This window comes from Cloeon dipterum, chromosome 3 (assembly GCF_949628265.1).
Source record: "Cloeon dipterum chromosome 3, ieCloDipt1.1, whole genome shotgun sequence".
NCBI lineage: Eukaryota > Metazoa > Arthropoda > Insecta > Ephemeroptera > Baetidae > Cloeon > Cloeon dipterum.
The window spans coordinates 36,711,282-36,728,949 of NC_088788.1; the positions used below are offsets into that span (position 1 = coordinate 36,711,282).

The 17,668-nt window shown below is 46.1% G+C and overlaps 1 protein-coding gene and 1 non-coding gene across 7 annotated transcripts in view; both read left to right on the forward strand.

Annotated features, from left to right (window-relative positions):
- The window catches only part of LOC135941461 (uncharacterized), a 155,009-nt gene extending 138,299 nt beyond the window's left edge, over positions 1-16,710 (forward strand). For all 6 annotated transcript variants that reach the window (XM_065487013.1, XM_065487016.1, XM_065487018.1 and 3 more), the window contains 2 exons: positions 4,752-4,885; positions 13,258-16,710. In XM_065487013.1, the coding sequence (XP_065343085.1) occupies positions 13,271-15,589 (2,319 nt within the window). In that variant the 5' untranslated portion in view covers positions 4,752-4,885; positions 13,258-13,270 and the 3' untranslated portion in view covers positions 15,590-16,710. The remainder of the gene's footprint in view (positions 1-4,751; positions 4,886-13,257) is intronic.
- On the forward strand, positions 11,987-12,059 carry TRNAR-ACG (transfer RNA arginine (anticodon ACG)). The gene has a single exon. It is a non-coding gene; the product is annotated as a tRNA-Arg (tRNA).
- Positions 16,711-17,668: the final 958 nt, after the last annotated feature.

The following is a 17,668-nucleotide window of genomic DNA, read 5'->3' on the forward strand; positions in this document are numbered from 1 at the left end:
GCCGCCGTCACAGCTATTTGGCCTCGGGGAGTTCTCTCAAAAAAACAAAACTCGGCTAACGAGATTGCAAATCGCCGCAGACTCGGCGCAAAGTTTAATGCTCTTTGATGTGCGCGCGCTCATTGTTATGCTTAATTAGCTTTTTGCCGGTGACGAAAAACGATTCTAATGTTGATCCAGCAGAAATGTGCAACTACGCGAATCTGCTTTCTGAACGTGCAGACGAAAAAGCAGAGGATTTGCCGGCTGTGCTGGCAAACACGGTAGTAAATCAATTCTTTTCTGCTCGCTGAACGCACTTCTTGCCGCAAAAGTTTGGTTGCGGCGGCGGCATGGTGATAAATTCGTAATTCGGGGCCAGCCGGGGGAGAAAAATAACACACAAACGCACACAACCACGCAAAAAATGTGCTTGGTAAGTTGAGAGGCCTGTTCGGAGTTTTTCCTTCTTCATATTGTCACATAAGTGGAATGGATATGCCTTGTGATTGATTATGTTACATACATAATGTATATTTCACTTCTTTTAGTGGAGTTTCCCTCAAAATTCGCACACCATTGGATAAATTGCGATAAGAGGGATCGAAATCAAGGGGAAAAATAATTTATTTCTCGAGAAATTTGACATAATGTGAAATTTACTTGTTCCTCAGTCCTGATTTGAGAGATAAAATGATTTTTGTCCAAAAATCTCTACTTTCAATCTTGAAAAATAGAAATGTGTACAAATTTAAAAAAAAATCCATATTGAATGATTGTTGTTGGAAGGCAAAATTTACTTTTTGTTGGCCCGTGCCTTTTAGGCCTTTTAGCAGTGCAGAAATACATTCAAAATAAAAACTCCAGCCTTTCTTATTTATTTCGAGCATGGTTTCATTTCGTGTCGACTTTTACTTCGCAACAAAGTGACGTCGTTTGTTTATTGACCGGTGTTATAAAATGTATGCACCGAGTCGGCCGACTGGCAGTGCGATGCTATCATACAAATAAATTCGTTTCCTCTCTGGTGCATTAAAAATGTAGATTCTATTTTCCGGCCGAACGTGCGAGCGAGCACCGAGCAAATAGCCGTTTCATTCCCCCTCCGCTGCTTTCTTCGCCCTGCAAAGGAGCAAAATATGCAGCTCGCGTATTTGCATGCAAGGCGATAATCACAATGCATGCCGGCAGATATATCAATTTGATGCACTACAAACGAGGTCAGCTTTTTACCAGCTCGGCGTTTCGAATGAAATGTCGGTCGCTGGCTGCAGTTTTTGAGAGCTAAAATTTATCTGTTTAAATATACTCGAACGTGGAGTGCACAATGTTTGATTGTAAAAATAGACCGAGGTTGGCTGTTGAACTGAAATAGGGATTTTATTGCTGTTCGAATTGGTACATCGCTAAACCGATAACCGATTATTCGGGGAATTTTTTGTGCAGTTTCTAAACTTCAAAAATTATTTCAACTAAATAAATTTATCGGATTACAGCGGTTTGTATCGAATTTTACTGACACGATAAACTTGTTTAGAGCAATAATTATGCCTCGGTTACAATGCAGCCATGAATTCGGTGGCACTTGAGCGTAATGCCGATGCGAATTAATAACGGCTTTTAAGTCATGATGCACTCACGCTGCGGAGCGCGCGCGATCAAAGCGAGTGCTGCGTTAGAAAGAGCAATTACTGGGTGTCTCTCTAGCGCGCAATCTGTGCGTACACCTGCTGTTCTTCGCCGCCCAAGCAATAATGGATTTAGCCGCTGCCGCTGCCGCGGAGACGCGCGCAGAAACTAGACGTTTCTTTTGTAATTGACTGGGTGCGACGACGAAGACGACGGAGGCGCATTGAGCGACTTCCATTTAAGTTTCAGACTTGAGACGGCGCGCGGCGCGGCACAAAGGAAGTAAAAAGTAGTCGCTAACTTGTTTATTACAATCAAGGTGGAGCGAGTAAGTAGCTGAGCGTTTTCACTCGGCAACACTCCGTCATACTTGCTGCCCAACTTTCGAATAATGCAATTACATGCCGCGCCCGGCTATTGTACATTTAATTCGCCCGCCGTCGCTGCGTGTTGTTTGCACTGCAGATGAACTGCAGGCCGAATTGGAGGAAAGACGGGCGAGAAACTTTTCGGAAAGCAAACTTTGACTCCCGTCAGTGGCGGATTCGGCGCAAATCGCAAAGTTTCGAGAGTGCTCTCTCTCTCTCTCTCTCTCTCTCTCTCTCACTCGTCGCGACTTAGAGTTTGTGCAGACGCAACAGTTTGGAGCCCCTGGATAAGTGAAGTATATGCAGTCTGCCGCACGCCGCTCATGTGCACGTTGCATACCCTGCGCCTTATCGGCAGCCACTTCAAAGTTTCCCCTTATTTCCTAGCAGCTACTGTTGATAAATATATTGACAAAAACAAAAGAAAAGCTCTAAAATTAAACGTGGTAGACATTTTCCACTACCCCTCACTTTTGGTTTTATTGTGAGACGGCGTCAGAGAGCGTAATTTGCTCAAAGTGAGCGAAGACGGAGAGAAAGTGCAGGCAGCCTGCGTGACCGCCGCTGGTGCCTTTTATTTTTGTGTCTTCGGCAGCAGGCTCACAAAGAAAATGTACATATTGTGCATGCGGCAAACTTTGGCAATCTCTTGAATGCGCGCACTGCTCCGTGGACAGAATTCCTCAATATTTGACAAGTACGAATAATAATGCCAGCCAGCCGTGCGTGCAGACAGACAGAAGAGTGCGTTCTCGCGAGTTTCGATCCGCAGCACAGATGCTGCTGGCGGGATGAGTTTTGCGTTTTTCGCTAAATATCCTCGCTTTTGTTTCTTTCGCTTAATGCAGCCTTTTCATCAAACCGCCGCCGGCTGCTTCGCAGAATGGAAGGGTTAATCAGGGTGTATGTGCTCTGCGAGTGGCATACGCGCGGTCGCATCGACCCCAAGCGCACGCAATATCGGTTGCAATTAGCAACGGGGTCGTGGGCACGCAGAAAAATGGAGCCGTGTGCACCAGAGCTCGCCATATTACTTTTAGTTCCCAGCCGAGGCAAATAGAGCTGGCATTTATTTCTGGTTCAGGAATGCAGCTGAAGCGAAAAACGTGTTATCCTCTCATATATCAAGAGAACTTCATTTAAAGAAGCAATCGAATCTGGAACTTGATTTTTGACGGTGCCAATAGATTCTTGAGGCTCGAATCAATTGGCCGACAATTCGACTCCTCGTGCCGAAAATCAGTGAAAATGTAAAAACCGTTAATTTGGTGTGGCAACAAAAATACCGGCGAACGTTCTTATTGGCTGTTTGACATGGCGCTGCTGACTCGGTCCAATCAGATAACTGGTCTCTTCTCTGATTGCATTCTTGTCGCAATTTTTTACTAGGTTCAGACCAAAGACCGCTTAACTAATGATTTTCACGTGACCACAAACTTTCGGTACGCCGTGTCGAATTTTCGGCAGAGTGCCCAACCTATTTGGACCCCCTCGAAAATCGACTGGTATACAGACTAACAAAGAGCGAGCATCATCAAATCTCTGGATTCTCCTCCTTGTAGGATCTTTTCAACAAAACACGCTCTATAGAAGCGTTCGAATAAATTGAATGCCAAAAAGCTATCCCTTTGTAGCCACTTTGCAAATCTTTGTCCAGAGACACGGTCTAGCGCCGGCATGCATTAAACACGCAGCAAGCCAGCCAGCCAGCCCGACGAACGGACGGACGAGCTCGGTACAAAAGTTTCCGTCGAGGGAGTTTATTGGATAGGGCGACGCCAGGCAGCCAGCAAGCTTTCTAGTTTTAACTTGAATAGCGGAGAAATTAATTAAGGCCCCATTGTTGCAAAATCCCGGCCGCCCTCTATCATTAATTAGCGTGCAAATCACCGAGTGCTGATTAAATTAATCTCTTTCCTAGGGTATATTATTGAGCGACACAATGTCTGCGTCCGCACGGCAACAGACCAAGAGTCTCGAGCCAAAAGATGCGTTTCCAGTGTGTCAGCGCTTATGATAATGGAACAGCGAGGGACCGACTCGCTGCTTTTTCTCCGCGCTGTGTGTATTGTTGTGCTGCAACTCGCTCGGCTGGAAATCGATTCCTTATACTCTCTCTCGTTCTTCTCGGGGGCCCTTTCGAGCCTCCCTAATGCAGCCTAATGCATTCAATAAAGACGGCCCGAATGTGCTGCTGCTCGTCGTCGTGTCACTCGCACACACACATACAATATGCGCCCGGTCAACGCACACACACAGCCATTTATTAATGTTTCGCCCTCCGGCCTGGGCCTGCCCGCCTGGCGCCGCACGCACTTCAATCTGCACAGCCGCTATCGTAATTCCGCGCCAAATGGCTTTCCTTTAAACGTGCACGACGCCCTCGTTGCTTCTAAAAACTTTGTTTGCCTGCCTGACGTGGATTACACCTCCCAATGGGCAGAAAAATTCTGGAGAGCTTTAACAGAAATTCGTGCTAGGGATGTGCTAAGAGACAAATCGTTTGAAATATGAGTCATGACTCGTTGATTTTTTTCTTGCTCTTCAAATCAGGTCAATATATACAGCGAGCCTTTTTGAAAAATTTAAAGCAGCTGTTACGCCAGATCCGAGGCACACGTGTCGGGGAGTTTGAGCTCGGGCGGGTCTTGGGTCGGTGCACATTATTCCAGTCATGACTGGCGCGTCTACTTTTCTGCATATAACTAGATAACACAATGGACACTTGTAGCGACAGCAGTGAATAAGTTGGCCCTGGGTCTTGTTTTGTTACAGATTCCGATCACGCCAGCAGCAGGTACCCAGCGCTGCAGACGCCACATCAGCGGCCATATTGAGGCGGCATCTGCCGCTCCGCAACCAACCCCACGGCCCCCGTCGCGCCCCTATGACCGACTCTTTTCTCTGAGGTGCGTAATTCACAATTTTAACCATCCCCTAAAATGTTGTTTGGCAAAAATGGCAAATATTCATGGCACTAATTCTATTGCGGGTCGAGTATTTTGCATTTCACATTTTTTTTATTCCGGGAGCGAAATTCGCTGTCGGTATATTCTCGCTTTTATTTAGGCACGAAAAATGCGAAAGCGGATTGCGGAGGGGATTTGGGTCTCTGGATTTCCGCGCCGGGACTGCGTGTGTATTTTTCATTAAATTATTCATCTCCTGTCTTGCACCGAAATGAAAGCGGCCGGCTCGCCAGTCGCCAGGAGATTAGACTTTTGCCGAGTTTTATTGCATTTTCTTAACTAACTGCGTAAATCGCATAATGAAAAAAAAAGGAGAAACTGGTGAAAACATAATTTCACGTCTGTGCGCGGTGTTGCGAAAGAAATATTCCTAACCACCGGCTAACAGAAGAGAATAAAGCTGCCCGCTCGTATAGATCCAATTACCTCAGGTTAATTTCGCTGGGCGTTGTTTTCATTCCCCAGTCGAGAGGAGAAAAATTCAAATTGGTATATAGCGACACGTTTCGGAAGCTAAAAGAGAGAAAATCCAGTGCGCACCGCGATTTGAGTGCGCACCACGTATGTTTGAATAATTGGTTCGGCGGGCGACTCGCGATTTCAATTCAGCGTGTGCTCGCCTCTAAATTGAGACGGCCGGGGCATTCGTTTTATTCTTCTTCCCCGGCCTGGCAGGCACAGCCAGAGAGAGAGAGAGAGAGAGAGAGAGAGAGAGAGAGAGAGCGAAAACGGAACGGTCCAAATGTTCTGACTGCGCCGGATTTGTGACACGGAATGAAGATTTAAAGAGAACGAGAGCAAGTGTGTGTGTGTGTGTGTGTGCCATATGTGCATGCTCACCGTGTCTGCTCGACTCTGCCTTAAAGTCTCACAGCTTCATACCGGATAAAAAGTACACAATTGTTTTTTTAACTCCAAACATTTGTATCTTTATACGAGAACAATTTTGTATACTTTTTTTGTATACTACGCTTTTATCCCGAGGGTTTGCAAGCCCTTTCAGTTTCACCCTGAAAATGGAAATCAATAAATTGGGAATTGAATTATTTAAATTCTCTTTCCTTACTTGTTCCAATGGCCTCATGGGGAATTTTTCGCAGATCAAAATCAACCAATAGTGCAATTTTAGTTTTCACCTGGACTCAAAAACCCCTTTTGAACCATTTGTCTTGAAAAATTAAAAAAATTGTTAAAAAAAGAAGGTTGTGTATAGTTTAAAGACCATCTTTGACGAATTTTCTGAGCACACCAATCGATTCTTGAGAGTCGAATTAGGTAAAGCGGATATTTTTTCCGACCAAACGTCCAGCACGACGTGCGTAGCACATGTAGAACTTTTTTCCGCCAAAACAATATGAATGCGAGAAGTGCGCATGCGTCAGAGCTGGTTTTAGCAGTTGCAGAGAGACCACCTGTACGAATGACTTCTTTGTCAGATCCAGCCAGCTCTGACGCATGCGCACGCCTCGCATTCATATTGTTTTGGCGGAAAAAAACGTTCACACGTCGCGCTGGACAATTTGGACAGGAAAAATATCCAATTTACCTAATTCAACCCTCAAGAATCGATTGGTGTGCTCAGAAACTTCGACAAAGACGGTCTTTAATGTTTTGGCATCATTTTATTAAATAGAATTCGAGAAATTCAATTTTGTTTAGCGACACCTCTAAACAAAACTCTGACGAGAACACCCTTGATGTTTATTGACCCCGAAGCAATGAATTGGTGGTTGCCTCGCTCTAATGAGCGCAATTTAAGTGCCGAGATTAATTTCCCTGCCTGTTTAAGATCGATTACCGAATCTGCTTGCACTGCACATATCAGTAATTTTCGGAAATTACGTCTCTGCCGGTGCGTGGCGTGGCGTTTTATCAAAGTGAGCCAATTTCCCGCACCCACGGCAAAGACAGGTCCTAAAGGGCGCGTGCAATCTATTCCGTCGCGAATTCTCCGGCAGCGCGTGCCGAGCTATTTAGATTTGAATAATAAACCTGGCGTGCGCGTGCGATAGGCGCGCTAACTGCTGATCTTTAAAGTGCCATTGAGCTTGACATCAAAGCTGACGCGATAAGACACGAGTTTCGGGGCGGCAGCCAGGCATCGCCCCGACGCGCACATTACGCGAAAACACACACGCTCTATTTATTGCACCCTCGCCGCGTATATTATCGTCCAAATGAACGACTGCGGGCGGCCTGATTAATCCCTCATGAGGATTGCCGCTCCGTTTGCTATTCCTGTGACAGCTTCCACGCTATGACTGACGGCAGCAGCAAATAATGAAAGGCAAATTTTGCTGTTATAATAATTAAAATAGTCACAAATGTTTAATTCTTTCGAAAACTCCCCGAGTCCCAATAAGATCCAATGGGCGAACGTGCCTCATTGGAGAAAAGGACCAGTTTATTTTGTTGCCACCCCTGCACCAGAGGGTCTTTTATTGAATATTCGTCCAGTGAAATCAATTCACTCATGCTGGAAAGGTGCAAAGCAGGAAAGGTGCTTTCGCAATCCTTCCAAAACCGATTGAAATCGTCATTGCTATGCAAGAGAGTCAAATGTAGGTGCAAATCAGCCCACACATTCTTACCAACGGCTTGTTTGTGTACGTATCATGTATTTCAGACCCCTCAACATTAAAACTCAAGCGTGGTAAATGGAGATGAAGACGATACCGACTCTATTAATCAAAGACGCTGCCTGATTGTTGTTCCAGAGAGAATTTCAACGAGCTATACATGCTCGAAATCTCTGTGCTGGAGGGTTGAATGAGGCCGCACGTTTACAACTAATAGTGCGGCCCAGAACAGCATCCCGTGCGAGAGTGTTTGCAACTCTGATTGACTCTGTGTGTGTGCTGCTGGGGCTATAGAGAGCAGTGCTAATTAAGCATCTTCATTCGTCTTTGAAATCATCTCACATATATAAGCTTCAAGCAAGGCTGAAACCAAGTGTTTGTTCAGCTTTGACCTTCTCGTTAATAGGTTTAAACGTTGCTATAGAAATTGCTTGTCACCAAATGGAACCCATTCAAAGTTATAATCCGTCTCAGAGGATTCGGTTTTCCTAGAAATAAATGGAAGGATTATAAAATAAGTAGCTGGCATAATTTATTTGAAAGAGCATACGTACAGCTTACAGGACAATTATAATTGTGATTTTTAGGCTCAACCAGGTTATTGCAGCTAAGTTTAATTTTTTGCGTTAATAAAGGATAAATTTATGCATCAAACCACTAGTTGAAAAGTTCTTAAACTCCCTCTTTGCTTTAATCAGTTTAACCACGAAATCCTAGGAAAATTTGGTAATTTAGGAACCTGAGACTTAATAATACTCCGCGGAAAGAGCTGATTAGTAAACATCTCTGATATACCACACTCGCAATATCCATTTTCGAGCGATCGATAGGCAGATTTTGTGTGTGTGTGTGTGTGTGTGTGTGTGTGTATGTAGGAGACGTGTTTGTTCTCCACCAGACAAACAGGCTTAGCAGCGGATAATCCATCGACGAGCGTACACGTCTGAACCACTTGGCAATGCTGATGTGGCTCTGCTTGTGACTTGAACGCAAAATCCCTGTGCATTATTTTTAATCCAATTATCTACTCCACTAAAAGTGTTGTTGCATTGTTAAAGTTTGCCAGCGTCCGACAATAAAAACTGCACTTGATAGTTAGTGCAATTTGCAATTCATAGGCGATGCTCTCAACTTGCACAAACTTTAGAAGTTTTGAACAAGTTCAGAGTCGATTTTTTTCTATTAATGCATAGATAAAAGGCTTGTCTAGAAGTTCTAAATTTTATCAAAATGAAAAATAACAACTATCAATTCGAATGAAGAGAAGAAAAAAATGTAGACCATTTGGCAGTAATTCACATGACGAGGGCGTTTTTGTGTGTGCTCAGCCCTTGGTTCATCACGCATACACGGCGCAAAATTATGTTTGTCCAAGATTTTCCTTGCCTGCGGAGAAAAAGCAAGCACCTCTGGCGAGTACGTTACGCGCGTATATGCATGCGTGCGTCGAAGAGAGCAATCTTCCTGAAAAACTTTTTTAAATTGATTTCGTCAGCACGGGGAGCAATCACATTTCATCTTTCTCTCTTGGGTGAGGAGAACGAACGAAAACAGAGATTGCCAATTTCCAGCCGCGCGCACTCTCGCCCCGAATGAGAAAATAAAAAAAGGGGGGAAATGCTGAGCAAACTCGCCACAAGCAGTGCAAACGGTTCTTTCGGCTTCAGGTGGACCAACTAATAATAGGGCTTCAGGTGGTATATTTTGGAGCAAAATTCATTTCATCGTCATATTAATAATAATTCCTTTATTTAACTTATGGCACGTCAGCACCTGATCTATTTTGTTGTGATTCGATTATGTATTTTAAAATTGAGATTTGACATCAGGCCAACAAATAAAATACAATTTGCATTGTTGACTAAAGCCAGTAGTTCATTGAGTTTATTGTTGGTCAACGGTTTATCTCTTAATGTAGTCAGGACCAAAGAACAATTGCCCAATTTCCCGAAAAACTGGTCGGTTCTCCTTATTTGTAGAATTTTTTACAAATTATCTCTCTGTAAATTTTTTTGCTTTAAATAAACAGTCGCGATCATGAGAGATTCATTTATGACGCGGGCAATAATTCGTTGAAGCCCTTGTTTTCATTTAAATGAAATTCAAAATAATTTCGTGTTTGGCACAAATTGCCGCGGTCGCATTTGCACGCGTCACAATTAAAATCAACATGTGAAGCGGCCGGGCGCACTTTTGGCACCCGCGAGTCTCGCTGCGCATGTAAAACATGACAAAAAGCGCATTGCGCTGCACGAGTGGCGGGCGAGCGATAAATTAGTCCAGCGGGGGCCCCTGGGGGCGGCGGGTTGCGCGCAATTAATAGTGCGTGCACCATTTGACATGCATGTTCTGTTTACTCATTCGCAGCGAGAGCGAGAGGAAAAGTTGGCCGCAGATGAGCAAACAAAACTGGAGCCGATTTGCTTTAGTGCGCGCGCTGTTTTCACCGAATAAAATGCAGCCGACTGTAAACACGGAGAGCACCCTCGACGCGGCCAATTAGTCATCAATCCATTTTATTCGCGGCTGCCGCTGCGAAAAAGTGATCAATCAATTTAATTGCCGCTCGCGGAGACCAACAAATTTACTTTGTGCGCGCCAAAAAAAATATTGATGACTTTGTAAAGCGCTGTTTTTATTTTCGCGCTCGCGGCAAACATGATTCATTTTTATTTTGGTTCGCGCTCAGCTAAACACGGTTGAGAAATTTAGATGTTAATATTTGGCATTTTATCAGAGGAATTAATTTGGAAACTCCCCAGGTGGTAAAAAAACGCCTTATTTTTTTCTAAATATGTTTACACGCCCAAATCTCAGATTCTAATTGTTATATTTTCAAAAACTGCACACCACTAGACTAGTCTCAACCTCACTTAGATAGCCGAAGTAACCTAAGGGTTTCAACCCTTCAACCCCCTTTTTGAACCTTAAAGAACTTGAATACTATAGATTATTTCCACGTAAAGTAAATTATTTTTTCATCAAATCTTTATAGCTTCTAATTGTCAGATTTTCAAAGGGTTTTCAAAGATTGGCACCCTTAAACTACTTCGGCTGTTTAGGGTAGGTTGACACTAGTCTAGCGATGGTTGGTTATTGAAAATGTGACAGTTAACCTGAGATTTGGGCGTTTAAACATTTTTAAATATCGAAAAAGCACAAAATCGTAGATTTTATTTTTTAATTAATAAATTAAAGAAAACACCATTCCGTGTATTAATATATCGAGCCTAATACGACTAACATCCGTCAGGGTTCTCTATGTACATGTCCTGGAAAAAAGTTAAATATCAGTTTTTAGGGTCTTTTTTACACTAACGAAATTTTTCTTCCTCTTTCCGAAGCTTCCATCTTGATTTTCGGTCACATTTCCTCGGCTGAAAGAGAACGTACATTCCCTATTGTCAGTCCAATTATGAAATGCGTACGATGTAGGAAAAGGAAGCACAGGTTCGCGGTTGAGTGGAACAGTTAATGCATCTCTCTCGCCGGTGAGAAACGTCTTTTCTCCAATAAAGCAAATCAGGCGCGGAGTGGCAATTCTATGTCGGCACTGCGAGTCCATTGTTGGTTGGCAGGAAGTGCCGGTGGCTGCGTGGCTGCTGCCTGACGAATAAATAAATTCCGATCGGTTTATTTGAGCGAGCGGCAAGGGGTGTGATTTCGTATGCGGCGCGGCCTGACGGAAAGACATTTAATACTGGAATTGCCGCTCTCTTTTATTACCTCTCGCCGCGCATTTATTTCGCTCGGCCTCAGCCTCCCGTCGAGGGGCGCGCGCGAATAAATTTGTGTTATTACGCGCGGCGTGAGGCAGACAACATGACACATTATTAAACGCGTACTAAGACTTTCACTCCTACCCGCTGCTGCTTTTGCTGTCCCTCAAGACGACAAGAGTTTTTCTCATTTCTTTTCGCCGTAAAATTTGGAGGAAAAACAAAAAATCGTGAAACTTTTCAAACAAAATTAGATAAAGGCCAGGTTAAATAAAGTTATTCCTCTTTTCTTTCTTCCCCCTGCCGGACACGTCCCGATTTCCGGCTCATTGGCCTGCTTCTCATTTAAAATTCATGCCCCCTCGACGTATTTTTTATCTCATTTTTTCTGTGTCGATGCATTTTGAGTGTATGCGGATTACGTCCCGGCAGCGGGGCGATAAAACAGGGCCGAGATTTGCTTGCGTGCAGCGGCATGAATGTATCATCATTCTTATTATCAGACGACGCGCAGCGCATTTTGAACAAGACAAACTTGCCCTCCCAGGCGAGTGTACCTTTCATTCTCATTGAACTATTCGAGAGGTGAAAATAAAACGAGAATGCGCTCGTGAAAGCTCGGCCAGGGGCCAGGTGCTCCGTGCTCTCGAAGCGAGCGAGGGGAGCCGACCAGAGTTAACGAGCAGCTGCACGACCTGTAGTTTTACGCGTTAAATTTAGATCACACTTTCTCATGTATTCGAGGTCCTGTGGCGCAACGGATAACGCGTCTGACTACGGATCAGAAGATTGCAGGTTCGAATCCTGCCAGGATCGATAACTTTTGCCTCTTTTAAAATTTTATACAACATTTTGTTGCTTTTCATGACATTAAGAAACTATATTAATTAACCTTTTTCTGGGGGCCAACTCTAATTTCCCCTATTCATATAGTAGCCTTGATTATAATTTGACAATAATAATAATTGAATTCCAATTAATTCAAGTGCAAGCAAGGGAATAGGCAATTTTCCGCTGCCTGTAAGCTCTAACAAACTGAGAATAAAGTAAATTATCATAGGCTTATTTCGCTTCAGGAGGTTTGGATCTCATTTTCAGATCCCTCTAGTTGCGTCTTTGTGCTGCTACGAGATGAATGATAATAAAAGTAACACGTGTGTGCTGCAGAATGGAGCTCTCGGATGCAGAAAATTAGCTTTTCCCCCGTTGCGAGCGTGTTGCTTTCCCTGCCAAATGCAATACACGCGCGCGTTCACATTACGAGAAGCCGAGTTGGACTCGATTTCTTTCCGCATGCGTCGGCGTGCGGTTGGAACTCGCACAGGCCCAAACCATAATCGTTTTATATTGCAGATTTTCAATGCGATCGTTCCGTTTTATGCGCCCTCCGGTCTCTCTCTCTCTCTCTCTCTCTCTCTCTCTCTCTCTCTCGCAGCCAACAATCAACTTTTCCTCAAGACGGCCGGATCCAATAAATGAGATCAGCTCTCGAGCCACTTTCGAGAGTCGACTGCATCCGTTTTCATCAACGGCCCGGGGGGGGCTAGATTTAGATAAAATTATATGTAGGCCTGATAGCGAGAGAACGCGCAATATTTCCCATGGCTTTTCCGATATTGTATTGGCCAACACACACACACACACACACATACACACACACACAGCATCGATTTAAAGTTAAGAGAGCGCGCCAGAGTAGTTTTGCCGAGCTGGCGAACACCAAAGTTGAGATGAGAATTTAGCCCGGGGCCAAAACTTTTTGTCGCTATCATATCTTACCAGCGCGCGCCGCTGAATTATTGCCTTTCGCACTCGCCGCCGCCGTTATATTGACGCAAACTTTTTCCTAAGTGCTAAAAAAGTGCGCTAAAACATTATTCATCCCGCGTGCCAGGGCCAATAAGTTTCTTTTGCTTGATCGTGCCGTACAATAGAAACTAATTTGTCATGCCATCCCGCCGATTATTGCAGAATAAACAACAACGCGTGTATTAAATTTGGCTTTCGTTTCCAGGCATGCGACCGAAATGATGTGGTGGGTGTGGTTGTTCTGCACCGTGTCCGCGGGCTCGACCAGCCTGATCAACCCGAACGCCAACACCCGACCTGGCGGAGGCTTCGGACGCGGCAACTCGTTCGAGCAGGACCTGGCCGCCGTGTTCAACAGGGTGGCGCATGGCAGCACCGCGGCCCCGGTCAACACGACGGCCGCCCCGGTGGTCACCACCCCCTCACCGCCCCCGACCCCGCAGGCCGCGAGCACCGCGATTCCGTCCCTACAGTCCCTAGTGCCGGACCCGCCGGACTTCGTGAACAGACCCCGCTTCAAGCCGCCGCTGCCCCCCGAATACAACAACCCTTTCGCCGACAAGGGCATCCTGCGGGGCAGCCAGTCGGAAGGGCCGGCGACCGGCAGCGGTCGGCGCCAGAACCTGCCCCCGAAGCCCCAGATCCCCCTGCCGGACATCCAGCAACGCATTCCGTACCGTCCACCGGACCTGCCGCCTCAGGTGGACCGGAAGAAACCTCTGAACACGCCCTCCAACCCCGACCCGACCGCCAACGACGTCACGAGAATAAACGACACGGACCCGTCCGAGTCGCCGTCGGTGCCGGTGCTGCAGGTTCCCATCATCACGCGCATCATGTCCGAGCACCAGACGCCCCAGGAAGACCGTCCCGCGGACAACAAGAGCCAGCCGAAAGTGAGCAACAGCAGTTCGTCGCGCGTGTCGCTCGACGACGTCAACAAAGACTCGATGATCGACATCAAGTCGCAGCCGACCACCTCGCGGCCGGCGAACAAGGACGAGTCCCCCAAGGTGGTGACGGAGCAGCCGCCGCGAGAGGCCCCCGAGAGCTGGCCGCAGCAGATCGGCCTGCTGGCCTGGGACATCGTGGTGTACACGCTGGCCAGTCTGTTCGCCCTGCTGGCGCTGTACACGTTCCTCGTGAGTCCGTTCCGCGCCACCGACAGCCTGATCAGCCACGGCTCGTACTGCTTCCTGCACCTGTTCCTCTTCGTAATCGGCGTCTCGAGGAGCGCCTTCCTCTTCTACGACGCGTACAACCTGCGCGGCACGTTCATCCCCATCCTGGAGTCGATCGCGCTGGACATGGCGTTCCCGTGCCTCTTCGCCGCGTTCGCCATCCTCTTCTTCAGCATCGCCCGCATGACCAAGGTGCAGCTGTGCCACTCGACCTTCCAGAGCGCCACCTTCCTCTCGCTGATCGTCGTGCTGAACATGCTGCTGTTCGGCCTGCTCGAGTGGACCGCGCAGATCCTCGACCTGATCGAGTTCCTGGTGAGCGCGCTGCGCGCCCTGCCGCTGCTCAGCCTGCTGATCGCGGCGCTGAGCTTCGTGATCGCGTTCCGCTGCATCTACCGCGCCGCCCGCCGGCTGCAGGGTGACGTGCTGCGCGCCAACTTCGCCAAGATGGGCGCCATGCCGCGTCGGCCGCAACTCAAGCTCGCCGCCAGACTGATCCTCGCCGCCGCGCTGCTCATCCTGGTGCTGTGCCCCGTGCACGCGTACGTGCTCTTCAGCGAGCGCGACCTGGTCTTCTGGTGCTGCCAGCTGGCGGCGCGCGTGCTCGAACTGTGCGTGGCCTGCCTGCTGGCCGCCGTGGCCTGGCTGCGGCGCTCCGAGGTGCCCAACAACCGCGGCCGGCTGTGCTGCTGCTGCTTCGGCAGCTCGGACAGCAAGTCGGTGGACGACCTGTTCCCGGCCATCTGCAGCAAGAACAACGCCATCCACAACTACAGCCTGCACACCGGCAAGGCGGTGTACGAGCACGCCAACACGCTCAAGCCCATCTACCCGCGGCCGACGCCGACCTCGACGACGGCGGCCAGCGCCAGCCTGAAGCGGCCGCCCAAGAGCGGCACCATGCCCAGTCAGCGGCAGCAGCACCGCTCGTCGCAGCACATCGCCAAGCCCTCCGACCCGATGCTGTTCCCCGACGAGCTGCACTATCGGCCCAAAGAGCACGACGCGGCGCCCCAGAGCCGCACCATGGCCAGGCACGAGGCGCTGACGGCGTTCAACCTCTCGGAGGACTGCTACCAGGTGAACAACCGGCGGTCGGACAGCCTCGGCGACGTGCGGGACGGCCGCGGCAGACGGCTGCCGCGAGGCAAGGCCCACCACCAGTCCGCCAGGCACTGCTACCAGAAGAGTCTGCTCGACCCGCCGGACTCGCCGTCCAACCTGAGCTCCTACTCGGGCGGCAGCAGCAGCGACCTCTCCGAGTCGGATCTCACCTCGGGAGGCTACGAGAGAGTCAGGGTGGCCAACCACAACAGGAAAAACGTCAGGGCCGCACGATACCAGACGGCGAGTTGAAAATGCAGCCGAGCTGGACGATTCCCAATAAGTGACTGTTGATATGTGGCTGGCCAATTTATACTCTTTACAAAAAAAATAAATAATATATAATGCGAATTAATACGGAAATCAGCGACGTTCAACCCGTGAGATGAAATTTAAAGGTCCAAGAGACACGTGTACGTTTTAATAAGCCGCGACGACTGATGCATTTGTGCTTGCTGAGATGTGTAGAATATCGAATCATTAAATGCACTTAAAGGAAGAGGGGCGTCGGCGTAATTTATAACAATTAATGCGTGAAGTGAGTTGGCAAGGTTTTAATATCTCTTTTGTATGTGCATTGCAATCTGTGAGAGCGAGAGTACAGTACGGTACACACAAAACTGAAAGAATTGATATATAAATATATTTGTTTATTTATCGACGTGAGAGTCGCGCGTCGGGCGGATGTGTTGCTAGCAAGAAGAAATACTGTACTGAAACTGTTGAAAGTATGCAAGAGTGAATGAGTTGATTTAATGAGTAATTAAACGAAAAACCAAAGACAGTTTTAGAGGAGGCAGTTTGGCTGAGTTATTGTCTCAAATTAAAATACACAAGATCTGATCTATTTCGGTAGAAGTATGTATATTATTACATTGCGGTCATTTCTCGCTGTTCCTTATCAACATGCTCGTTTACTTAATGAAAATAAAAAAGCTGTATTTAAACAAATGTCATCTCACACACTGAACTTAACGAATGTCACTGCGAAAATACATGTAACACCATTCTGATTTCACGTAATTTTGCAATTGCTTAAATTTGAAGCTTCTTTATTTATATAAGAAAATCGTTTTTAAGTTCGATTTTGGGTGAGCAATGATTATTTGTTCAATACACATCGTGAAATATCAATGATAAACTTTTGTGATACTTGATTTTGGAGTCTCTAGAAAATGTAAAGACAAAAAGCAGCATCAATATGGTTCACGAGACCTTAAATAATGCGTTCTCTGTAAAATATATAATTGTAAAAATCATTATCGATGTCAAAATGATTGAAACGTTGTATTGCATTTTGAAAAGATGAGAAAATGTATATCACACACAATGGAGAAAATAAATAAATTAATCATATGTAATTTGTGGTTTAATGCACTTTGCGTTTTATTTCATTCAAGACCTAATAACGGGAATTTTTTGGAATGTGAAAGAGTTAGGCCTTGAGAACACCATTGAAATGAAATATGTCCGTCTGGACGTAAAGTTAAATATCAAGAGGTGAAATAATTGAATGCAAATTATTAAAATGCACTTTAACTTTTAGCATTTTTACTTTCTATAACGGGGAAGAATTTTTTACTAGCGTTTCATAAAATCACAATTTTAAGGTAAATAGGTTTAAAAAATGGAAACAAAAATATATTATACAAAGTCCGTTTTTTAGGAGGTCGCAAATTTCAGCAAACACCACTTTCGAGAACGGTACAAGCATTGCCATCTAGAGCTGACGAGGCACAGTTCGTGCTGCTGCTTTGGTTACCATGACTACCCTCTCGGGACGCAGTAATGGATCGAGAGGATCAACGGTTCATTCATTCATTCATTGCTTGCATAGACCAACTGAAGATGGAACCATCAGACACAGAACCAATATAATTTCCTTTTTAAATAAATGTGTACTCTGAGTCTCTGTAAACAGTTTATTCTTTTTACAGGAGGAGTTATTAAACAAAGTGGAAAGCTCATTATTTCAGTTGTTTTTGTTCATGTATTTTATAATGAATATTTATTATGGCACAATAAAATTTAGAAGCAAAAAAATAAAATTGTTAGAAACAAACTATGCTGCAATCTAATTGGTCCGATATCGCAGATTTCTCATTTGTATTGACGATACGTCAACGTAATGATATTTCTTAGGATATACAAGTTGCAGTTTGCTGATCTCACATTTTTTTGTTAATACCAATTTCCACGAGCGCGTGGGATTATTATCAGCAGCATTGTGCTTGGCGAAGCTCAATGAAACGATAATCAAGTGCCAGAGGGCGTTTCGACTGACAGCCGAGCGTGCAGCCTGCGATTTTCCGTCAGCGAAGCGCACAAAGC